General features: G+C 40.6%; 1 protein-coding gene across 2 annotated transcripts; it reads left to right on the forward strand.

Annotated features, from left to right (window-relative positions):
- Nucleotides 1-220: 220 nt before the first annotated feature.
- LOC138619516 (transcriptional repressor scratch 1-like) lies at nt 221-15,548 on the forward strand. 2 transcript variants are annotated; one of them, XM_069696062.1, is made up of 2 exons: nt 221-1,210; nt 7,450-15,548. In XM_069696062.1, exons 1-2 carry the CDS (start codon nt 1,096-1,098, stop codon nt 8,175-8,177), a joined length of 843 nt encoding a protein of 280 aa, XP_069552163.1. In that variant the 5' UTR covers nt 221-1,095; the 3' UTR covers nt 8,178-15,548. The 2 variants fall into 2 exon arrangements, with proteins under 2 accessions (XP_069552163.1, XP_069552164.1); XM_069696063.1 differs by having other exon boundaries at nt 7,453-15,548.
- Nucleotides 15,549-27,094: the final 11,546 nt, after the last annotated feature.

Consider the following 27,094-nt stretch of genomic DNA (forward strand, 5'->3'; position numbering starts at 1 on the left):
GGAGGGGGGGGGAGGGTGATAACAGCTTCAATAAATCATCCGGGCCAGTCGCCGCTCCCCGGGGATGTGGGATGGATTAAATTAAGCACTCCCTCTACCCATGTGTCTATCCATCCTTCCATCCTCTCTCTCTCTCCCCTCTCTCTCTCCCTCTCTCTCTCGCTCGCTCACTGCGCCGTATAAATGCCAACAGCTGATCGCGAGACGGCACACTCACGGGAACACCTCGCGGAAGCTACAGAAAGAGAGAGACGAGGGGAAGAGAGAGAGAGAGAGAGAGAGAGAGAGAGAGAGAAGAGAGAGGGATACAGAAAGAGAAAGAGGGGACGCTGTTGATCCATCCGTCCACACGGAGTCTTATTGTGATTTTTTTTTTTTTTTTTACCGAGCCGAGTAGTCCTCATTAACTGGAATTTAAGGACCATTTCTGTGGCAAAGAGGGACGGACAAGGTGTCCGACATTTTTGTTTGAAAAGCTTCCAAAATCATCCTTCGATTTTTCTTTCCTCTTATTTTCTTCGCATCCCTCCCTCCTCCTCCTCCTCCTCTTCCTCTTCCATCTCCTCTTCCTCTTCTCCAAAGAGGCCCGAGCGCGCTGCGGGGTGCCTTCCACCGCCTCTTGTTTTGTTTTGTTTGTTTTTTTAATTTTTGGACTGCTCGCGAGCCCTCTGTCCCCTGGTCTGCCGCCAGCCCGCGAGCGCAGAGAGCGCGAGGCACCCCCCCTCCCCCCTCCCCTCCCCTCCCCTCCCGGAGGGAGCTGTCCGGTGCTGAAGTTGCGTTTCTTTCTTTTCACTGCACGAGGACTAAAACCGGGCAGACGTAGGACTGAGGCAGAAAAGGCAGAATTAAAAAAAAAAAAAAAAGAAAAAAAAAAGCACCGGCCGAACATCAACTCTTTTCCCGGATCAATTCACAGCTCGCGCTTCCCTCAAGAGTCTGAAGACAATCTTCCTCCGGTTCGCCAGTCTGATCGGTGTGTCACGGGGAGAATCAGCACGCTGGCCAGGCCGTGGGCGATCGGCTGTGTTTGCGCGTGTGTGTCGCTGTGTTTGTTGTGTTTGCGTGTGTGTGCGTGTGTGTCTGCGTCTCACCACCATGCCAAGGTCTTTCCTGGTAAAAAAGGTGAAACTGGATGATTTCTCCACCGGGGCCGACCTGGAGAACGCCTACCGGCACAGGGCAGACCTCAGCCTGCGGCTCCATGACAAAGGTAGGTCAGACTGCCTCCGCGCGCGAGCACTAACAGGTGTCTCAAAAACAAATCGATCTAATAGAGGAGGAGGCGCCGAGCCTGTTTCTGATATATGTATGAGAGATTTAAGGCTACCTGTTGGGCCTGAGAGGGATTCCCTTTCGGAGACTGTTGCTTAAAATCGACCTCAGGACTTGAATATAAAATAGATATAAAATCCACACATTGACTCAGTGTGTCAATAATAGTCCATATTGAGAAGCTATAATGAGTGGCATCTGCTTCATTTCATCTGATCAATATCCTGTAATATTTTTTTTTATACTTATTCCAAGTTTTATCTTTCCATCTGAAAACTTATTAGGCTACAGGCTACCTTCTGGGTGGTCCGTGTAGCCGAGGCAGATAAGTAATCATTGATTAAAGAACAACATCAGACAGTAAGTACAGAGTGATCACGTGGTTATCGCTTTTATTATAAAACCTTCAAAGCCCGGCACTAATCAGACCACAGAAATCGTTTCAAAGTAAGGCAAAGTGAAGTCTAGTGGTTTATACATGCAGATGAGCTGGAGATGAGATGGACACTGAAAAACTAGAAGATCTGTCAATCTTAATAACCAACACACTCTGCTCGGTGACTGTTACACCACCACATAATCTAAGACTATAATAAACAGGGAGCCAATATAAGGCTTGAGTTTAGCGTTTGGGGTACAGGAGTTGAGTTTCCTCTGATGCGGAAAGGCCACATGTGAAATCAACTACATCAAGCGTGTCCCATGTGTCATCGATTCTGGCTGATTCTCAGTGGAGTCTCCGCCATGCAGGATATTAAAGGAGACACAGACCGGTCGATGGTTATTCATATCTTGTCCACTTTCATTTGATTTTGAAAAGGCAAAGCTCAACCGAAGTCTAAATGTTAATATATTCAAAAACATTTCCCCACATGTCTGCAAGCTCAGCGGTGTTCATGATGTTGGAGAACTTCCTTCTTCGTATCCTGAAAGTTGCAAATAATAATCTCACAATATATAGCGGCACTTAAATCATTGATATCTCTTAAAACTGTGAAATATTATACTGACATATTTGTCACCCCACTGCCTGTAGGTGCAACACAAACAAAAAGGTGCTCATAGTTATCTTTTACATAACAAGGCCGTGGTAGCCCACACATACTACCGACATGTAGAAGGGTATTTTCCTGAATTGGTTGTCTTGATTGCATATCAAATCATCCCCATCACACGCTGATCATCCTGCATGTGTCTTTTCTGTGCTCCGTGTCCAGGTGTGCCTGCCCCATTTTTGCAGTGTTGGCACATTTCTGCAGGATGATTTCTCACCTAGACTGAAGATTTTTTTAAAAATTGTTTCCCCTTACGCCAACCATTGCTGTCATACACCTGCCTTTTCACAAAACAGGACCAGAATAGCCTGATTGCTTATCTCACTTTACAGTAACCGATGAACTGTTGAATATAAGTTAATGGTAATTCTGATTCTGAAGAAACAGGGACTTCATTATGTTGGACTGCGATAGTGTTGAATGTGGATTACATACATATATATATATATATATATATATATATATATATATATATATATATATATATATATATATATATATATATATATCTTAGGCATAATGCAATTATCCTGATATGACAGTATGACTCATTATTCTGTGCAGCCACGCGCTCCTCTACAGCTGCGAACAACCTGTAACTGTGTGCGTCACATTTGCCATGGAGATGAAGCCACTGCAATGCTTCCAGTCCAGTGTCACCGACAGGTTGCTGCACACCAAACATGTGTGTTCCGCGCGCGGTCCTGTCTGCAATGCTCTGCACGTAAAGCAAAAAAAAACAAAACAACAACAACAACAAAAAACAACAAAAAACAAAAACAAACAAACAAAAAAGCTGTCAGTGGTGCATATATAACGTCGAGGTTAACAAGCCCTGCTACGTTTGACACGCGATCTGCCGCCTCAGCAGCACCGCGCGACGCAGCCTGTCCCGGCCACCTTTTGTCTCCATCCCTAACGTTTGACGTTAACAGCTCAATGCGGCTTCTACATACAGATCGGCTCACGCTCAACCCACAAGAGCGCACCACGTTAGGACCAACTTTCCGCTCGAACGAACCGGCTTTTGGAATAATTTATATCCCGCTCGTGTTCCCGTGCGCGGTGTGCGACGGGACTGCGTATTCCGACGGGACGGCTGCTGTCGATTTGAAGTGGCTGTTGTCATATGTAGACGGATATGCGTGTCACATGGAGCTTGTTGCTTCTGCATCTTATTCATATTCCTCACACGGACTGGATGAGTAGTAATAACACGAAATACTACAGGAGGAAAAATACTTGAATGACATTTTATTTTCAAGAATGAATGTTCATTCTGCATTGTGCAGCCTATAATGATGATGTAGCACAGCACAGATAAATACTTGTCCTCTTGAAAACTTTAAACAGACAAAATTTGTAACATTAAATTCAGTCACGTCCAAAACTTACCAATTACTTTATAATAGGCATAAATGGTGAAATAATTTTACACGTAGACCCATTTTTGTATAAATTTTCACTTTCAATTTAGTCAATTTTAATATTTATCTGTTTTTTTGGTCGGGCCAATGTACATGTAACTTCTAAATGTATGCTAATTAAGTGGAGGCATATGAGGCTTACGTTGAAAAAGATATAATGTCGTGGCTATAACTCGGTGTCACAGCTTGTGTTTATGGATGTTTGTGTTCAGGGATAGTTAAATATGTTTATTCACACCACAAAACCAAACCGATCTCACAATATGAACAGATTCAAATACAGTAAAGCCACCAACACTGTCTGGTGTGTGTTGCGTGTTTGGCCCTGTTCAAACAAAACAAACAGTAAATGATCAGGAAACAATGTGTGCATTTTTACACACTTTTAGATCCACACTCAAATCTAATGTCTTTGCTTATACAGCTTGATAATTTGTGAACCCCTTAAGAATGTTATATTTCTGCAATAAATATGACCGAAAACATCATCAGATTTTCAGAAGTCCAGAAAGATTGAGTGCCTGATTAAAAAAAAAAAAAGACAGAAATAGGATATTTGGGTGTTTATTTATCAAGGAAAACAAATGAATACAACATATATGCGAGTGGCGAAAGTATATGAACCAATGCATTCAGTGTCTGGTGTGACTCCTGCTGGGCAGCAACAACTGCAGCATTTCCAGTAACTGTTGATCGGTCCTGCACATTGGCTTGAACTTTAGCCCAACCCTCTTACAGAACAGCTTCTGACCTGGGATGTAGGGTTCCTCGGTTAAACTGCTTGCTTCTGGTCCTACCACAACATTTCTTTTGGATAAAGGTCGGGACTTTGACTTGGGTATTCCAAATCTTTAACTCGATTCCTTTTTTAACAATTTATTGGTAGAACGACTGGTGTGCTTTGGGTTGTCGGGTTGCTGCATGACCCACTTTCCCTTGAGATTCACTTACAGATGTCCCGACAGTTTCCTTCAAAATTCACTATTTCAGGATTCACTGTTCCATTAAGTGATGGCGAGCCGTCCCAGCGCTGATGAAGTAAAACAGGCGCAAACCATGACACTACCACCACCATGTTTCACAGCATGAGATTCTTCTGCTGGAATCCAGAGTTTTCCTTCCTCCAAACTAACACTTATCATTTAAACCAAAACTTTTGTATCACCCATCCATAAAACATTTTTTCAATATCCTCTGGTATGTCCACATGATCTTTAACGAACTGCAGACAGGCAGGAATGTACTTTTTGGAGGACTGGTTTTGGCGTTCTCTTTGTAACCCTGCCAATCCAATGTGAAAGAGGCCTTTGGTTGCTTAAAAGTTAACCTCGCAGACTTTTCCACACCTTCATCTTGGAGTGATATTTTTTGCTCAACCACTCCTGGCGAGGGTAATGATAGTCTTTAATTTCCTCCATTAGTATACAATCTTTCTGACTGCGGATTGGTGAAGTCCGAACTCTTCAGAACTTGTTTTGTAATCTTATCCCTCTTTGATGAGCATTAGCAACTCTTTGATGAGCTCCTCAGAAATTGCCTCTGTTTGTCCCATAATACCCTTCTACACATATATTGGGAAGATCATTCTTTGATAGATTCCTAGTTCTTCAGAAAAAAACAAGGAACCCACTCACACCTGATTATCATCTCATTGATTGGCTCTAATTTCACCTGCAAATCAACTGCTAATCCTGGAGGTTCACGTAGTTTTGCCACTCACAGATATGAAATATTGGATCATTTTCTGCAATAAATAAATGACCAAGTATACTAAATTGTTTATCTTTATCTACTTTAAGGACTTGTGTGAAAGTTCTCAGATGTTTTAGCTCATATTTATGCAGAAATATAGATCATCTGTAAGGGTTCACAAACTTTCAAGCACCACATATTCAAGATACTATGTATTTATGCACTATACAAATTACTCTTAGCCATTTACGTAGACACATTCAAAAACTTGTGATGCACCATACGCATAAAATCGGAAGAAAATAGCATCTTTTCAAATATGAACGTATCGAGATAATAATAGCATAATCCAGCCTGTTTGTGTGTCTGTTTCCATTTTAAATATAATTAACTGTGTTTTGCCTAAAAAGCTTGTCCTGCAAGTTGTCACCTCCCTGACCTGTTAAAAAAAAAAAAAAAAAAAAAAAAGAGACTACACTGCATTGCCTGAGTTCATACAGCAGGCCTGCTTGCTGTCCCTGTGCCATCGACCTGCACTGCACTGGATCTGTCCGTGGTGCTGATGCTCATTTTCACACGCTAAATCAGCTTTCTCAAGTTCAGGGTCAGCCTGTGTGCATTTATCTTTTACAGAGGAAATGTTTTAACTGCAACCTCTGAGGGCTGAGGGGAACTATATTGTTGAATTATCTCCCGACTATCAGTGCAGACTTTTTTCTTTTCTTTTTTCCATGCACCATTAATGGCCACAGGTGTGCAGGGGAGAGACAGATGAGGGTCTTGTAACATGCCAGTCCAGATTTTCACACAAGCTTAAAACTTGCTAAAAGACGCCACAGTTACTGCCGTTTTACTGGTTGTGAGTTGATTGTAGATCTTGCCAAGTATGCAGGGTAAATGCAGGGAAACTGGCTTGGACTTAGTTGCTGCAGTATTACTGAAGGACAGATACTGAATGACTGCAGCTATCATTGTATTTGTCTGTAATTTGACAGTATGGCTTACTCCAGTTTAGAACAGTATAATACGACCGAGATAAAAGTCACAGCACCCGGCACCTCTTAAAAAGAACATAAACATTTATGTTTAAAACAAATACTTATACTATAACCACAAATGATCTTGTGGTATTGATATTTTGAAACTACATGTAAACTTGTTTACAGAGGATTAGATCCTACTTTGTTGCCATATGTGGTTTTCTGCCACTTTAGTTCAGTTCTTCAGTTTAAAAGAAAAGGGAGTCTGGTCTTTAGATACAGTACAGCTCTACATGTCATGTCAACATTTGTGTTTATCCTTAGTGGAGGGCGTAGTGGCGTTTCTACGATACACAAAACATACAGTAACACGTTAGAAAGACGTTTGGAAATTCTTTGTCAACCAATTGTCTATTTGTATTATCAATAAATTCAAATGCACTCAAGTGGGATGCAGATGAAGAAAAACAGCACAGCTGTGTAAGGCCAGCTGTACACCACAAATGCTATAACATAGTTATTTGCATTAGTGAGTGAGTGCTGATTTAATTCCACCCATTTAGATTGTGTAATGCTGGTCAGTTTACTGAATCTCTGTCATTACAGTATCTGTTTAGATAAAGATGAGCTTGGGAAAAGTATTTCTCTCGTCTAGGTGTCTACGACAGTCTAATGGTGTTAATCCAGATTTAATTATGTGTTTCTCGCTTTTGATTTCTCCCCGTTAAACAGACGTGCAGTAATGAATGCCCATCACATTTCCTACTGGTAGACTAACTGTGGATCTCTCTGTGGTGCGAGAGAACTGTTCCTTATTCCTTCCTTGCAAAACGAAAAGAGATTTAATATAGAAAATCTCCATTCTTTAGTATCTTTTGAGTTACAGTGGCATCGGTGACAAATATTGTGGTTTATTTCTGTGCATCTCTGAATCCCATGCCAGGCTAAGCAGAAACCCATGTTTATTACAACTTAAACCGCTGTCTTCTCAAACCTAATACCATTCTTTTTTTTCTATTTCAGCAGGTTACATTAGCGACTACATCAGCCCTGTGGTGTACGATGGTGAGAGTGACAGTGGCATCAAGGTGCCCTCTCCCGATCCCCTCTACGACGGTATCCACAGTGACTATGGGGCTCCTGACTCAGAGTCTCCTGACAGCCCTGGCTCAGAAATCACAGATGGCTACATCAATGGAGACGCTGCAGTGAGTGAGGGTTACACAGTCGATGCCTTCTTCATCACCGACGGCCGCTCGAGGAGGAAAGCTCTCGGCAGCCCCCGGACCATCCAGAGGCACACCTGCAATGAATGCGGCAAAACCTACGCCACGTCTTCCAACCTGAGCCGGCACAAACAGACACACCGCTCGCTGGACAGCAAGCTGGCAAAGAAATGTCCGACTTGTGGGAAGGTGTACGTGTCCATGCCCGCCATGGCCATGCACCTGCTCACTCACGACCTCAAGCACAAGTGTGACGTGTGTGGGAAAGCGTTCAGCCGACCTTGGCTTTTACAGGGTCACATGCGCTCTCACACGGGTGAGAAACCGTTCGGATGCGCCCACTGCGGGAAGGCCTTCGCAGACCGCTCGAACCTGCGCGCTCACATGCAGACCCACTCGGCCTTCAAGCACTTCAAGTGCAAACGCTGCAACAAGACCTTCGCCCTCAAGAGTTACCTGAACAAGCACTACGAGTCTGCCTGCTTCAAAGGACCCTTCTCCCCTCTCAGCCCCCTGGATGCATGACCCCCTGCATAGATAGAACAACAGACAAAACTGCAGACATAAACTACCATTATCCTTACAGACTGAACTGCAGACACAAACAATATATTTTTGGTCAGAATATGACCTTGCTTTCCCTCTTCACCCTTTCTCACCTCCCCTCTACCCCACCTTGCCTCCCTTGGAGCCTATTCGTGACGATGAATATGCTGAAGATAGCACAATTTTTCTCCTTGAGATTTGCCCACTTAAGGATTTAACTGATCGACGCATGCACTTCCTCAAAAAACTCTTCACCTCCTCTTCCTCTGTCTGTTCAGGACAGAGACATTAATACTAACATGGCTTCCTCCTGGCATCTAGATACAGTATGACACCTTATATTTTGGGACAGTGATGATGATGCGGATGACGACAAAGACAATAGTAAGCCTATAGCTACTAGCTTCCTCCCTGCACTGAAACGCAGTGAAAGAGTTTTTCATTCTGATTTTGGTTTTTTTGGGGGAATAATAGTAATAATTATAGTAATATTAATGATAATAATAATGCTCTGCTGCACCAAGTGACCATATTCTCTCCACTACTGAGGTAAAAATACTATTTATTTATTTATCTATTTATTTGAGCATTTTACTTTTTTTATTTGTTATATGTTTATACTTGATTTGATAACAACGAAATGATACCGTTTATTTGTTGCACTTTAGTTTCTGTATGTAGGATGTTTGCCAACCTCTTTTTACCACAACAGGCCAAAGCATATGTCACTTTTCTGAGTATTATTTTTTCCTATTATGTTGTTTATACCTTTTTTTTTCTTATTAACGTTATTGCATGCAAAAAAATAATGAAACCTATGCCAACATCATAAAAAGCTTATGATTTTTGCCAAAATCCTATAGATAGAACCCGAGGGCAATATTTTTCTCTTGGAGCCTCCATAGGACTCTTTAAAAGCAATAATCACCTAATGCATGGTATTTTATGATGAAGTTATGAAGTATTACCTACTACTGTATAGCAGTTTAAAAATCAGGTATGTTTTACTTCACCTATAGTCATAAACAGAAAAATACTAATATTACAGACATCAGGGAACATGCCAATGTAGTGTTAGAGTAACAAAAAGAAAAGTCCTGTCTTTCCTCTCTTGTTATGCACTGCCTGCCTCTTAGTGAGTAGAACTAAAGTAGGATGTAGGCTAGAGAGGCTGGGATCAGCTGCCTGTTGGGCCTCACTTTCAGAATTTTACTCAGATTGGATCACTGGCCATTCATCAAAATTCGGAGGTTCATTAAAAGTTGTTAGAATGGCCCTAAAATGTACAGAAAACGTATTTCCTGTGTCATGCAGAAGAATAACGTACAACCTTATAGTAACCCTAAAACGCCGACCGCATCTTTTTCCCGACAGAAAACAACAGTTGGTTTAAAATGGAAATCAGATTGGAGAATTTTTAAACAAGATGTGCACCATCACAAAATGACAGGCAGCATACGGTACATTGTAATTAGCAACTCTCAGTATACTTTCAATAGAGAAGAAAGGCAGAGTTTGGTGCATTGTCAAAGTTGGACCGAGGTCAACTTCAACTGCGATGCATTATTCAACCACCCTTCCAGTGCACTTCCAAACCATAAAGCGTGCATTCTTCCACCACAGATACAGAATGCACTTTAGCTCGATGGTCTGATTGCAGCTTAACTGTTACAGTCCCACACTGTAGACACATGAGACAGAGTCCTGATTATACTGCAGTAGGCCCCATTCATCCCTACTGGGCCGACCATAGGCTAACTCTATGAGTGATGTGCCTACAGACGGGCTAACTCTACTCAACCCTGACCCCCGTAGATGATTTCACTTTTAATCTAGGTGGTCAATACCAGTGTTGCTGAACCCAGTTCTCTGCAGCTCAGAAACCTTTTTCCACAGATTTACGGAGCTTCCCAGGAGACAGACTGAAGACACACAGATTAGCAAAAAAACTTAAGTGCTTGTTTATGTTCATCTGCCATTCTATACACCACGTCCACATTGCAACCTTGTAGAAAACATTCACATGCGTTGATGGGTGCATGCGTGCACATGTGAGCACGCAGTGCCTGCAGATGAGCCATTTGCGCCGATGAATTCTGCGTCTGCAGTCAAGCTTTAGCAATTGAAAAGAAAATAGGTTTAATATTCAGATGTGAATCTTCGACAGAGTTTTGGTAATTGCAGTGGTTCCTCAGGTATTAGATGGGGTTGACTGATATCTAACACCATTTAGGGTTATAGGGACAAAAGGACAGCACGGTTATGAGGACCCATTACCTAACGTAATTTACATCTCAGAGATAAGTTTTAGGAGCTGTGCGACATCAAAGGCAGTCACATCTGACTGGTCTGAAGTCAAAAAGTGTTTCGCTGCACAATAAGACGATACAATCTTTGTCTTTAACAAAGAAGCTCACAAGTCAATAACAAGGAAGCATTTTTTTGTTGTGACTGGGGAAATCAGTGTGTGACTCATCAAATTGTAGGTCTTATCTTCGTCCTTGGTGTGTGAACTAGATTTGAGCTGCAATTACTTGAATTGTGTCAGTTGATTAGTCACAGAGCTCCTGCTTGTTTGGGCTTACATTTTTGTCGCTCTTTTTATCTGTGATTTTAGCCCTTGATGAAAATGCAACAGTTCCAAAGTAAAACGAAAAATTAGGTGCTAAAAAACAAGTACTACACAATATCTAAAGTGCATTTATGGTATATAGAACAAAATCTTTGCGTTCATATTTCTTACTACATCTCTGAGATATTGATCCATAGTAGAAATATAATCTAATTAACTAAGAACAAAAATAATAATAACAACTACTACTGCAGCAACTGATTACAATGTGATGGATACATGTTGCTGAACCAATTGCTGAGAGTATCTCTCACTGCGATGTCTATTTGTTGTTTACTGATCATAAATTGTGTATTACAACCCTAGTTGCAACTTTGCACTGCAGTCTAAATGTCTTCAGGGTCTTTGGCTACAGCTGTTGTGTGGTGGTTTTAAGCAGAAAGGAATAGCTGTGAGTCTGTCTGTCTGTGTCTGTCTCTGGGTGAGCTCCAGGTCTGGCCTCTTTAAGCACTTCCATTCTAGTCATCTCCACCTTAAAGAAAGTAGCACAATGAAACTAACTAGAATTCAGGTAGAGAAGAATTAAAAACCTTGTACTAGCTTGACCTCTCTTCTTTTTTGTATTTCCAAGTTAAAGAATGATGATAACCTAAATAATCATTTATTGCAAGAGGGTTTGTAAAGAATCCTTTGGATTGAGACATTTTTACTGCTGTATAGCGATATCTGACACACCTTACCTCAGGAGGTTTGGATCTCTGTTGCAGAACGAGGACCTCCTGGGTTTTTTTGAGCCAGTATTCAGACAATGTAAGCACAATGAACACAAAGCATTTTGTGGCACTTCATAATAAAGAATAATCTTAACCAACCAAGGCAATTTGTTGTAGTTTTGTGTCTTGTCTTAAGATATAAGTCTTCCCTCAAACATAATGACTTCACACATCATAAAAAATAGGAACAGCATTGAACTGCAGCTGCTCTGCTGCACTCTGTGGTGAGTAATATAGTTTTTTAAATTTGTTTTAAACTCTCGACTATAATTTCTCTTGAGTTCAAGTAGCTTTTAAGGCAATCAATGCTAATATAGTAAGTTTACCTTTTAAATCAGGAGAGTGCTCAGTTCATTTGCATAGAATAACACTTACTCTGGACTAAACAGCCCATACTTTGCATTAGCTTTGTCAATATTGTATGTTTGAAGAGGAACTGGGCTAACATTAGTTCACAGTGTGCTTGTTAGCAATATTTAAGCTGGAAACTGCCTGGATGGTTCACACTGCATATTGATAATAGGACATTAAACAGTGCTTAAGTAGGGTAACGTTTAAAGCCGCTGAAAGCTTTACTTCAAGTAAGTATTTCACTATAACCTCAATTATGGAACAATCAACGTTAAAAGTTTAGAAAAAAATAAAAAATTAAAAACTGAGTTTTCTTATCGGACTTTTCTTTAGTTGTCAACATTTAATGATGTTTTTCATAGTCAGTCTATTTAATTATTACATACTGTATGGTTCCCCTTCATATCATGCAACGGGTAGCTCATCTTTTAGTGAAGTAACAGTCCAACCTTGCTGTTGGCTCCCAGTAAGCACAGACAGTCCAAATCTATTGTTGCTATGCCAACACCTGTATCCAAGGCAATAAACTATCTACAGTATCTACGGTGTAGTAGTAAACAACCTGAACTGCTTCAACAAAGACACAATGCAGTACCCTGCAGCTTTATGAAGTATGGGGTATTTGCCAACCCTAAACAGAATATTGGTTTCACAGCAGTTGCAAAAAGACAGAAAAGGGACTGCCCACGCCTATGAATCACCTTCTCCTCTCTCAATCCTGTCTTCAAACTTCTCATCTTTCTGTTTACTCTCTCATCTTTTCACCTCCTCTCCCTCTCTCCTCACATCTCGTTTTCTTTTCCTCTCCCCCTCCTGTCTCCTCTAACACCTCGTCTCTATCTGCCTCCACTGCCATCACCTGCCGGCCTCTTCCTCTCGTCTCTCCTCCTTCCCTCTGCCTGCTCTCCTCCACCCCTCTTCCTCCAACCACCTCTTCTTTCTCTCTCTTGTCGAGTCAAACCAGGCCACCAGGCCTTTGAGGACCTGAAAGTCATTTAACTCCTGGTAGATAATAAGTCTTAGAATATAGCTCCTCTCAGATAATAAGCTTTATCACTTGATTGCTCTGCACGCTCCCTACTGTCTTTAGATTCATGTCCAGGGACCTTCTCAAGCGATTCACACTATTTCCTTCCTGGCAAGTCAAATTAACACTGCATGTGTATGTGTGTGTATCAGCAACTACTCATAATAGTGAATGAGAGGGTGCTGAGGGCGCAAAATAAAATCATAAAAAGCAAAGGTTAGTTTCAAATGGTGTACATGTCTGACTGGCGAGAGTAGTTCAACAATAAGGTTAAACGTTCCCATCTGTGACATTAACCTTTTTATTTAACCGCACGCCGACTTTAATTTGAGTCAACTCTTTCTCTTCAACTGTCCTCTGTCCTTCCCACTCTTTAACTTACACTTTTTCATCATCACATGTGCTCTTGTCCTTCCTCTCCTCCCCCATTATCCCCCTTAACACTCCTTTCTTTACTAAAAGCACTGAATACCCCCTGTTAATACATATTACAGTGATTTTATGACGCAGACAAGGACTACAATGAGAAACCTTCTGAAGAAAAACTTAAAGTAGATGAATAATAGAATTGATTCTCTACACTCAGTAAAATCAAGTAAGAAAATGGAGGAAGTAACTAAGTGGGCCGCTTAAACAAAATCTTGCTGGAGGCTCTGCTGACTTATTTGGGTGTTCAGAGAATTATAGTGAGGTGTAATTGAGATCAAAATAAAACCCATATATTAAACTGTAAGTGTCATTAGAGTAAAAAAAAATCTGATGCTGTAAATCCTCCTGGGGTGAAGAAAGAGAAACTCTGTAACTAAACCGGTTCATTTAGATTAAATTGGTCACATGAGGTGTCAGAGGGCCAAGATGTTTAATAATGTAAGAGGCGACTGATATCTCAGATTTGTCAGCGATCAGCTGTGGGAAATGTTTTGCAGGTTGAGGAAGCAGACATTTAATGAGCACATCGCTCATCCTCTCTGTCTTTCTTCCCCTTCCCTTATCTCTCATTGTGTCTCCTCTCATTCATGTTGCTCCCCCTCCACCTAGCCACTGTTATATTAGGCGGAGCAGTAATAAGTCCAGTATCCTCTGGGTTCTGTGATGTCATTTGTTAAAACAGGGATCATTATGTGCTCAACTCAACAGTGCCATGCTATGTTGGGAGAACACATATTAATTTAGAAAATAGTTTAAATGAGTTTCAAATTTTATCAAACCAAAAGATTTAGCTGCAACAATATTTTCATCTTTCATGTGAATTTCATTTTCTTGTACTAAAACCAGAAGTCTTAATTGAACCCCAAACCAACTCTGAATATGACTAACGTAAACATGTCCTTAAAACAAAGATATAACTACTTATTAATGAAAATACTATATTCTTCAGTCCAAAAAAACTGTTGCTTCATATCCAGTTTAATCAAACTTGCAGATTGCCAGGAAACAATAAGGACTTTTGTAACTTGTGTTTCAAGCTTGAAATCTTAGAAGTGATACAGACAACATGTTGTATATTCTCTCAGAGTTATCAACATCATATAGAAGGTGATGTTGCAGCAGCTTCATTTGATCCCATGTGGATAAATTCACAGAGTAGACTTTCGTCGGTCTTCATCTGCTGCCACACAGCGAAGGTTCAAATATCTGTTTCAGTGTAGCTACATCTTCCCCGCACCCACTCCAGACATACATGATATTGAGAGCAAAGAAGTGTAGGACATGGTTGTGAATGTTCTCTCAACATCCCAGGCTATTTGTAGAAATGGCACCTGTCATCAGAAACATCAACGGGCTGAGGACAAGTGCTGTTCACAACTCTGGTAGGTGGAGGTGCAGAATGAGGAGGAGAGATGTTGACCATTTCTCAGTGTAGTCTCAATATTTCTTCCTCAATTTATCACCACATAAATAATGAAAAGTAAAGCCGCTAAATGCAGTTTTCAATATCAGTGTATTACAACACTTTTATTAATATGTACTATAACAAGATGGCAACTATAGAACAATTAATTCCTTTCTTTGTTATTCTTACTTCACTCTTTTATAATGCATACTGCTGCGAACAGATAACATTTTACTTTTCCAGACAGCTAACCTACTGTGCTGGTAGATTTGCACATTTATTCCAGTAATACTTGTTGTCACAAAACAACAATACTCAGGCAGGAAAAAAAAACAACTTTTCTATATATTTACAGGAGGAAAAAGCTCAGGCTGCTGCAAAGAAACTGAACAGCCAAAGAGTCCCTTCGCCTGGATAAGACACATTAAAAAGACACTGTAAGCACCACGTCTCACCTTAAAAATAGCAGCCACATATAGCTTGTGTAGCAATACGCCTTAAATACGGTAAAGCTGTTGAACTGGTTTCTATTCAGTCTGTTGTTCCTACTGTTGGTTGCTGACAAGATGAAGAGTGGTGCAATAAGTTATGCAGATGTGTATGTGTGTATGATCCTCTAATTGTGAGAGCACATCTATGTGTTAAAAAAAAAGTGTATTCTACAGTACACACATGTGTGGTCATCATTGTTTAGCTAAAGGCAGCTGATGATTTACAGTTTCAGCAATTAGACATACTGTAACCGCTCCAAGGCCAGCAGGGCTAGGAAATCTCAGTTGAAAAAGTGAGAATAAAATCTGTCCAACAATGTCAATCAAATGCCTTTACTGTTTACTGATGCGCTGTTTTAGTGACAGCCATATCAATAAAATAAGATGAAGGTAAAAACAAAACTGAAGTCAGACACAAGGTCCAAACACGTACATCATACGTTGCGTTATTTGTGGCTCCTAATTTAAAACTGAAAGTGGTTCACGGCAGGCAGCAGATTTGCTTGTGTTTACAGTGACAGGAGATATTGCTTCGTTTTATATCATGTTTAGTGGCATGTTGTGAAGTTTCATTCATTCACTTAGAGATCTATAAACAAAATACTTCATAGTCGCGGATGTTACATTCAGAGCAGACCAACCAAAGTTGATTATTTCACTGCTTAGTGCCACATTTGCACAGTAGGGACAGATCTGCTGTATTAAAAAAAAAAATCTCCTGCAGAGCAATAATGCTGCTGTTGCTAAAACATCAACATTGCTATTACCACCAACAAAGTGAGCGCTACTCATATCAGCAGTTTACACTGTACAATGTAAACAGTGCAACAACAACTGACACCAATAATGACAATAATGTAACCTAGTTAAGGTATCTGTCAGGCATGAGGTATCATGTCGAACAGTTGACTATTTCAAGTAACTATCTAAACATTTAGGATTTGAACACCCCCCCCCCAAAAAAAAAAAAAAAAAACCAAAAAATAACAACAAAACAACAACAACCAAAAAAACAAAACAAAAAAAACTCTTCTCTTTGAGAAAGGGCTCTCAGAAGCTGAGAAGAAATTAAGTTTCTTTTAGGGGGTCTAATCCCTTTCAACAAACACACACATGAACAGTAAATCTTAGAGGAGTCGACAATACCAAAAGCTTAGCATAGCACTTAAAGCGAAGGCTGAAGTGGTGGAGGGAGCTGCAGCAGCAAACAGTGTCGGCATGCAGCAGCATGATAGTGAGGACTGTGAGGTTGCCACAACATATCGTCACTAGTCAACTGATAGCCAAACAGCTGATGAACGAGCCACTGGTGGTGAAGCATGAATGAAGTAGCTGATGCTGATGCAAAAGTGCTGCCTGAACACAATGCTCCATTTGTAATGAAGCGTAAATGACAACAATATAATGGTGAAAACAGACGCGTGTGCACATACACAGGAAATAACAGCAATTATTCATCATGTCGCTCAAAAATTTATAGGCGTCTTTATTTGACTTGGACAGTGGATGAGAGCATCGGCCTGCCTCTGAGCGCTGCAGTTAAGCAAATACTCCCTCAGAGAGAGAAAGAGAGAAAGAGACAGAGAGGGAGGGAAATAAAGTACGAGAGAAAGAGAGAGATGGGGAAAAAGAGAAAGAGAGGAGGAGGTGGGAGGAGAAAAGAGGAAGAAAAGGAAACGAGACAGACAGAGATAGAGCACTTAGAGAGCCGAGTAGGACGAGAGACAGAGAGTGAGTGGGCAAGAGAGGGAGAGAAAGAGGGAGAGAGAGGGGGGGTAGAGGATGGAGGGATAGAGGTAGCTCAGGGAGGAGAGGAGGGAGACTTGACCCAGATTGGGAGCCTAACAGCAGCAGCAGCAGCAGCAGCTGAGTGAGCCGGTGAATGTTTAATAGCGGCAACCACTTGCACGCAGACACACGCACGCACACTCTTACACACACACACACACACACACACACACACACACACACACACACACACACACACACACACACACACACACACACACACACACACACACACACACACACACACACACACCCATCCACCACACACACACACACACACACACACACACACACACACACACACACACACACACACACACACACACACACACACACACACACACACACACACACACACACACACACACACACACACACACACACACACACCGAAATACACAGACACTGTTGACTAGGACTCTTGTTGCTGGAGTTAAGCTCATGGCCTGTTGAATTACTTTATGTACCCGGCCTAAAAAACCCCCCAAAAAAACAGAGTTCAACCATGCACTGGCTCTACTGGTGAGTAAGCTGAGGAGGGGGTTCATTTCCTGTTCTGCAACAGCACCACCACATTGATGGTGCTTCATCCAGCACTTGCAGCATTACAGTATTTACATATTTACCGTGTATCAGCATTGCACTAGCTGCTCTCGCAAATTCAGTAAAAAGCACAAACTAGCCCTGCATACAGATAATCGCAGGGAAACTTCTGGTAAGCCAAGTTATTAAAAGTGTCCTTAATGCCTTCACAAATGCCACAGGGCTGAAACTTTATAACAGAACTACATATAGTGAGGTTGCCATTTGCAAAGCAATCAGTCTACCCAATCAATGATCAGTCAATACTTCTGTTGTGCATCTGACCTGCAGCAGCACTTTAATGGATGCTGTGAACTGTTTAATCTTGCATTAATACTGCAGCAGTGTTGCAGCAACCACTGCGACCTATTCTGTCTCTAATGAGGGACTCAATTCAACAGGCGTTGTGAAACTTAAACATTTGCAGCATTTCTTATAATGGTGATTAAAATGAAATTATCAAAGCATGAAATTAGACCTGACATCCTTGTACTTATGAAACGTCCCATTATTACATTGCTCTCTGCTGGAGAAAACCACTTCAAATATGATCCTGAGGTTGGGTACTAAAAGTCTTTTGCCATGGTATAGACAATATTTATACCACGATACCGATAAATACAATTGAAAGGCTGATAAAATAAACACAAGGGTTTGTTTTTACTCAACTAATCAAGGTGTTTTGATGCAAAAAGTCTATAAATCCAGTATAGGGTCTATATATATATATAGACTTTCCAGTATAAAACCATATAGAGGGTCTCAAACCACCTTGTTCTGTCACTCCTATGTAATTGACATTCAGTGGCCCTCAATTTAATCTACAGTAATTGAAATGTTGGATATACACAGATCAAAGTTCATTTGTATCACTGGAAGAAGTATTGCCCGCCTCAACTGAAATAGCATAATTCACACACTCCAGTAAAATGGTTAAATATATAGTGCACTGTCTAGTTAAGAGGCACTTTTGCCAAATGTCCTGCCATGATTATCACGACAAAAGATTATGTATGCTCACAGTACTCGCAGTTTGCCATCGGAACGGAAGTTTAAAATCTGTTTTTGACCTCATTAATACGGAAATTTGTACAGCAAGGCATACTGGAATTTATTCAAATGAGCTTCTCCATGTGGGGTACCTTGAACCTTGAGTGTAAGTATAAAGCTTCTGATATGTATTGTTCTTTAATTTTTGTGTTGACAAGAAAAATCGGTTTACCCAATAATTATCTGATATCAAGTGAACTTGTTAGGTTAAAGTGGAGAGGAGTTACAGCAACCTCATTGTCTCTTAATTGATATTCAAATTTAAGCATAAAGCTGCTCCAAAATCTAATCAAATCATCTAATCAACATGAGGCACCTGTGGTGTGAGTCTAAGTTTCTGCTACTGATTTGTACTCATAAGAAGGTGTCTACAGAGTAACAGACGTCAACGTGACAACATGATGCTCCACATGTAGGAGTGACGTCAGACAGCCCAGGCCTCTTCACAGTACACATCTTGTGTTATTACTTACTGTGTTCTATTCATATTGTCCCAGCAAGCCATGACTGTGCAGCAGTGAGGCAGCATGCACAACAGCAGGACCACGAAACTAAAGCAGCTAAACAGAATCCAGGTATCAATAACCTTTTTATTTACTGCTGTGCTTTATTTTGATGTATTACTATGTCGAGCATGCCAATGCCTACTTTCTTAACTCAGACAAGTTCAATTAGCAGCACAACAAATCCAAATCCAACTGGAGACATTAAGGGAATAGCTACCTGGGTGTTGTAGTGACCATTAAAAGCTATGAATTATGCTGCGATGTTGCGCAGCAGAAAACTGGACAAATGGATGTTAACAGTCAACAAAAAATAACACCGTCCTACTCATCACAAAATTAAAACTGTTAACAGGCAGGAGATATTAATTACCCTTTATTGTTACAAAACACAACATGACCCATTATTGCACACAAACAAAGGTCAACTACTGTGTCACAGCATACTCCCATTCTGCTACATTAACTACACATTGGCTAACTTCATTTGATCAACACCATCAGAGCGGTCACACTTCAGGGTTCAGCCAAGGCCAATTCCTCAATTAACCGTGTGGGTTTAAACCTCCAACTCAAAGCACACTTTGGCCCAAAGGCAAAGGTCATGTGTTACATATATCGTCTATGCTTCTGAGCCACTGACAGTCACGGCCAGAAGTTCTATGTTTTTGGGTTGCACATCCGTCCCATGCTTGTTAACGTCATATCTCAGGAAGCCCCTGAGGGAATTTCACCAGCACAAACGTTCACTTGGACTCGAGAATGAACCGATTACATTTTCTTTTGGTCAAAGGTCACCGTGACCTCAGAAAACACACTTGTAACCACAGTGCAAAAATCAATACGCTAATTATGTCAACATTTCACACAAATGTCAAATGGGATAAAATCAATTTTTTTATGTCCAAAAGCTCAACTGCACTGTGACATCATAATGTTCTTTAAAAAAAATCACATTTTTGTTCATTATTCAACAATATACCTCAGGAACAAAAGGGGCAATTGGGACCATATTGTACATTTGGTTGGATACTTATTGATGACACTAATCATGGGTGTCCACTTCGAAGCCGTGCTAATTATATAGATCTTCTGTGCCGTTAGGCTGAAGATGTGTGTGAAGCACCCCCGTTTTAGAATTTGTAGCCTATTTGCAGCAACATCTGTATGTGAAGGATTGTCTCCCGTCATGGCTACAACTTCCTGCTCTCTAAGAATTGGCTTTATTGGCCAAATTCCTTTACAGCCTTTAAATATACGAGTCTGAAAAGACATGGATGCAAACTGCAGTTTGACCGGTTGGTGGAGGCACACAACTGGACGGTCTGTAATTTGAGTTTTACAGCTAAAATTGCAACGATCGAGCAGCAAATTAGCGAACTGTGAGCCAATGTCAAGTGAAAGTGAGAGTTGAGAGTGACTATATGGAAAAATATGGAAAACAGAAGAAAAGAATTAGTCGGATAATATGTTTCTCCCAAACACATATAGAGCAGTCACTCCACCCACCCCCTCTCATACCATATACACAAATACAGTATGTAGAGTATATATAGCACAGTGCATTTTGCATGCAGCAATACTGAATTTTGCAGCTACATATAGGGTAAGCAGAAATAAGTCTGAAGTTGAAGCTGCGTTGTAGTCTCTTTCTTCACTCACTTCGTTTCTTTGGCTCTCTCTCCATTTGCCTTGTTTCAGAAGTCAGCATTCTTGTTCGTGTTTTCTGCTCAAGTGAGTCACCCTTCTGTAACTGTGTGTGTGTGTGTGTGTGTGTGTGTGTGTGTGTGTGTGTGTGTGTGTGTGTGTGTGTGTGTGTGTGTGTGTGTGTGTGTGTGCGCGCGCGCGCGCGTGTATCAGGCTGCTATTTCAGCACTTTCCAGTGCTATCGATTCAAACCAGCCTGCAGGGGGAAAAATCAGGCCCCTTACAGCCCCCCCCCCCCCCACACACACACACACACACTTACTTAAGTACAACAGGCACACAATTGAACAGACAGGTTTGCACTCGCATTCATACAACCAATTAGAGCAAATTAAAGCATTCATATTATATTTTACAAACATGTGCACATACAGTACTGTTCAGGCACTTCACTGTACCATCAAAGAGGCATCTGATCAATCCTAAATTTATTTTGCAGCATGACAACGACCTCAATCATACAGCACGAGTCATAAAGAACTATTTTCCACAACAAGAACAAGGACATTATTCTCAAGAACATTCTCACTTTACTTTTAGTGAAAAATACTTTAGTAAAATACTGTATTTACATTAACAATGTGAATGTGTTTGGGATTATACTGTATGTTCACATTTAGACAGGGTACAAACACTTGTGCGTACAAAATAAACATGTGCAGATTAAATTAAGCACAATTAGACAGCTCAATGATGGCATTGCATGATGGATAAGAATCACTGAAAATGCCTAAAGGTTTTGCACAAGACTTTATCGGTTTATGTGTCTGTGTGACCTTCACTTACTGTACTATAGACCCTGCAGTGAAGGAAAGAGATGAGGGGAACACTTACAGCAGAAGGTTGATGACTCAATACCACACTGAAGCCTCGACTCTGTGTATGTGTGTGTGTGTGTGTGTGTGTGTGTGTGTGTGTGTGTGCGTGTGTGTGTGTGTGTGTGTGTGTGTGTGAGAGAGTAAGTGTGTGTGTGTGTTTGTGTATGTGTGAGTGGCAAAGAGTAAGAGAAATAGAATATGTTAACATGTCAGTTTTCAAGGTTAAACAATTTTTTTATTTCTGTTTACATATGCATGCATGATGGGGTGTGGAAGCATGTGTACTTATTTGCATCTTGTAATAGGTGAAGTATGGTGTGTGTGTGTGTGTGTGTGTGTGTGTGTGTGTGTGTGTGTGTGTGTGTGTGTGTGTGTGTGTGTGTGTGTGTGTGTGTGTGTGTGTGTGCGTGTGCGTGTGGGCAATTTCCCGAATGATATGTGTCCAAGGTAGTTTTTGTGTATTTGCGAGTGTGGACAAGAAAACAAAACATAAACAGATATGTTTCGAGTGAGGCAGGCCTGTGTGTGTTTGTGCTGCCAGTCAAGGTCACCTACACAAACAAACACACATACACACATACACACTCTGTGGACACACTCTAGTGGTTACCTGTTTGTATTTGGACACATGTGTTGCATATATGCATGCGTGCCTACAAACACGCACACTGACACACTCACCCTCCAGGGTTTGAGTGAAGGATACCCAGCAGGTGTGGGTCAAACCGACAGAGCCACATCGCACCTCTCAGCGTGGCGTACTCCTCCGCCGCTGACCTCAGCTGAAAATAGAACCAGGAAGTGGTTATTTCGGGATCTCATTTCCACCCACACCAGGGGTACACCACAATTAGCACAACATCTCTGTCTCTGACTGCCTCCTAATGGTCCTCCACCATACCTGCCTCGTTTTGGCCATTCACACTGACTGTAACTATATGACATGTGGTGAAGAACAGAAATTATTTATCTCTGCGGGTTTTCTTTACGGAAATAACCTTCATTCTGATACTTCATTCACTAAATGTAATCATGTGCTTTGCATGTGAAAAAAAACAAAGGTAGGTTAGGTTTATTCAACCCCCTCTGCAATAAAATGGATGTGTATAATACTACCAATTTGCTTTGCTGAATACGTTATACTGTATTTGTGGCCTGCGTCATTAATACTGGCAACTCTTTTGGGTGGAATTTTTTCCATCTTTTTTACAGAAGTCACATGAAAAGCTGCTGTCATGTCTAATGGGTCAAAATGCTTCAAACAAAGTGAGTCCCAGATGGTCGAATAGAGTCTGAATAGTACCACACTCGCATCTTACTGAAGTCAGAATCAGGAGGGCTGCACTCGACAATCTTTACTATCATTCTCTGAATCTCACAACATGCCAACTTTGCCCAGTTTGTCACTCTGAAATGTAAGAAAAGAGATTATCTCAAGAGTACACTGTTGAATCTTTGTGCCTCTCTCCTTTCCAAAAAAGCCTGTTGTCTCGCTTTTCATCCAATCGTAACGTTTGTCCAATTGATTCAACAATTATTACATTACATTACATTTCATTTAGCTGACGCTTTTATCCAAGGTGACTTACATTTCAACCATGAGGGTACAAATTCAGAACAACAACAATCAAGAAAGTACAATTATCACTTTTGCAATTAGAATTTCCTTTGGTGCAATTCAAGCCTACCTCAACCTTTAGGCTACTAAAACACTCAGAGGTAGAGGTTTGGGAGACATTATTGATTTGGTGAAAATTTGGAAAGCTCTCCTTATGTGTTAATTCTTTCAGTATTGTTACTATCATACATGTATGTGTTTGTTTGGAAGAATATAGCTCTAACAGTATTAAAAGAGGATCATAGATAGATAGATATATATACTTTATTGATTGCACAAGGGGGAATTTTTCCACTACAGTAGCATGCAAAGATACAGGGTAAGCAATAAAAATGACAGAATAAAGCTCAAGGTAAAAATATAAAAATGAAGAGTACATACAAATAAAATCAAACGACAGTGCAATGGTCAGCAGTTTAGTGCAAATCATCTTTTGAAACCAAATCTAAAACAGATGCTATAAATGGTCATTTTCTTGACATTTTTTGTTTGAACAGCTGTAGTGTCATCGGTGGTCATTTCTGGTTAATGTGTTGGTAATTACTGGCTGTACAGTATGCTACTGACACTGAGGCACACTTTACCAATAGTTAACTGCCAGCTGTTTCTTATGAAACCTATCTGTTAATGCAAGGCACAGCACAAACATGCTGTATTTGGAGTTGTTTCTGTTGAAGTAAATTAACAGTAAAAAAAGGAATTAGCATTAATAAGCTTCAGACTGGCATTATGGTGCTAAATGAAATTGTTCTAAGAACCTGATAGGACTTTATGTAGCTATACGGATATCTCTCTCTTTTGGCTTGACTTCATCCCTTTATCTCATTTTTTCTCTTTCATTTGCTCCAGCTTTTAGTTTCTAATTCTTCTCCATTGTGTGCTCTCCGTCTAACTCCTCCATCCTCTCTGTTTCCCACACCCTCTACTTCTCTTTATATCATTTTCCTCCATTTACCTCCCTGTCAATGTTTTTCTGCCTCTAGTTTCTCTTGCTTGTGAAACTAGAAATCCAGCATTTCTGTGTTGTTTCTCATCCCTTCTTTACCTTTTTCTCCCCGTCTGTTTTCTCAGCGCTTGGCAGGGTTTCTTTCCTGTCTGCAGTCTGTGTGCGCGCGAGTTTACAGTCTCGGTGTCTACACTCATCTGTGCGCTTATGTTTGTGTGCGTTCATGCATAAATGATTGTGTCATAGCCGTAGTTGTAAAAGCAGTGACCTCCCCATCCCCCCACCCTTCCCTCTTTCCTAAAAAGGGAAATGTTTGTCCCACAATTTACAGTCACAGGCAAATTATTTTCTAAAGATATGAACCATTTATCAAAGAACATTCAATGATTTTCTTTTTGCAAGAAATATATAGAAAATAAATTCCTTCATCTCACAGACTGACAGAAGTAACAGTAAGATTAACTCAAATAAGATTTTGAGCTTGTGAAATAATGTTTGCGGTCATATATCACTTTGTAAACCCACAACATTATAAGTAATTATGCACCAACTCTGACATTTTGGATCTATTTTCAGCTATAAAAGCACTGGATACATTTTATTTTAACATTTTCACATATTTCTTCTCACATAATCACAAACCACAGTTTCTCAAACAAAGAGGCTTTTGCAGGTTTATCAAGAGTAATATACAACTACAAACCTTTCTGTACATCATTTCGTAAGTTTAAACACTTCCTGACCCAAGTTTGATCCCATACATTAATAATACTGTACATATATCTACTTTATAACCCTAAAGGACATTTCCTATATAAAAGAGTGATGAACTTAAATGCACCAATGACTGCGTGTGCCATACACAGTTGAATGGTGAAGCTCTACTATATATTGCATATGTAGATCCACCAACTGTGTTTTAGATCTTGTTCTTTTCTCTAAAGTCGAGTTAGTCATTTGCTTGCAAATGAATGCTCGCCATTTAATCTGTGCACATAATGCAGTGTTTTGGAAATTGATTTAGCAGTCATTATGGTAGCGTCACTAAAATTCACTGCAGCAAGTCATGAATTGAAAGACTGTATTGTAAATAAATGGCTGCCTGCTAATCTGTCTCAGAGTGTGTGTGTGTGTGTGTGTGTGTGTGTGTGTGTAAATGGTCAAGTGTGTATTCATATAATGTATAGCCGTGATAAAACTGGTGTATAGCTGTTGTAAGATGGGATCACACAGTAGATGGATGCCTGCTAATCTGAGCTTTAGCTGCTTTAGTGAGTCTCACAGTCTCAATGTGTTTGTATAAAGAAACCACATACAGGGTAAATATCACACAAAACACACACACACACACACACACACACACACACACACACACACACACACACACACACACACACACACACACACACACACACACACACACACACACACACACACACACACACACACACACACACACACACACACACACACACACACACACACAGTCTCCTGTTCTCTATTAATCTTTCCTGGGAACATTTAGGCTGAGGGACTGTAAGCCAGGGTTCCTCCACTGAACATCTTCCCATCTGCACTGTAAACCGGAGCCTCACTATCTCGGAGACAGTGACATCACTGGATACGTGCCTAATGGTTTCTTTGTTTTTTTCCTTCTTTTTTTGTTGTTGTGCTAATCGTGAAACAATTAAAATTCATTTCTCATTTCCTTGCTTATGGAAAGCTGTAGAAAACTAGAAAGAGTAAATTCAGTTTTTGTTATTGGATTGAGTCACTTGCCAAACTGATTATTTCCCCGTGAGTGCACGGTACAAAGCTCCTGATAAAATGCTGACGATCTGTGACAAATGTTTTCATTTTTCTTCGCATTATGCTGACACACCCATTTTCTTCTGTTTTTGGAACGTATAATGCATCTATTGGGTATCACAGACTATGGCGGTATATAGGTGTACAGTAATAAAAATACAATGGCATTCAAACTGTCAGTCCATGTGTCTATCTCCCTCGCTCTTCTTCTGCATCTTTCTCTGCAGGATAACACTCGGTTCTACAAGCGATTAACTGGCTTTGGTTACCCAACTCAGTTGTGCTGTTGTAGCCCATCAGGCCTCTTTCTCTCACTGAGCTGTAACCTTTTGTCTCCATTGACTCAATTAACCAAACGGACTACTGCAGTGTTTTTTTTTTCTACACAATGATAACAAAAATGAAAAATGTTGATACATTTGGAACAGGCTTTCCGGCCAAGGCCAGTTCTTCTTCCAGTCCAAGCTAGTTACGCCAACTGTCTCAGACAATCATGAGCATCACTCATCTTAATTGACTGGCTCCTAAATCTCCTAAATTTATGGCTCACGGTTCATTCCATTTTTGGAGGAGCAGAGAAAGCAAAAGAGATACACGAAATAACATTTTTGTAATTAATTTTACAAACGTAAATATTCAACATTGGCTGTAATTCTTACACTGTTTATACAGAGGGTGTAGCGTGAGCAGCATGATAGCAGAGCAGCAGCAGCAGCAGCAGCAGCAGCTCTAGTCCATTGTCTGTGTGCTTTATCAGTTAATGCACTGAAAAGCAGGCATGTTGTTAATAAGAACAAATAAATAACCAAAACTAAATAATAGAAATGTTGGTAATGCTCCATTATAAGACTCGGCCACTGAGACAAGTGCAATGTATTCTCAGATGAACCAATGAAGCCAAGAATGCAATTTTAGCTTTAGAATTGAACAAAGCGATACTGCTCTCTCTCTCATTTGGGTAACAATGAAGACAAAGTCATCTTGCTGGAACTTTATGGGAATTGTCAGTGGAGAAAAAAGCCCAAGC

Source organism: Brachyistius frenatus, unplaced genomic scaffold (genome assembly GCF_029030835.1).
Source record: "Brachyistius frenatus isolate BFR_SWC_R1_liver_20210118 unplaced genomic scaffold, ASM2903083v1 Contig_20, whole genome shotgun sequence".
Classification (NCBI taxonomy): domain Eukaryota; kingdom Metazoa; phylum Chordata; class Actinopteri; family Embiotocidae; genus Brachyistius; species Brachyistius frenatus.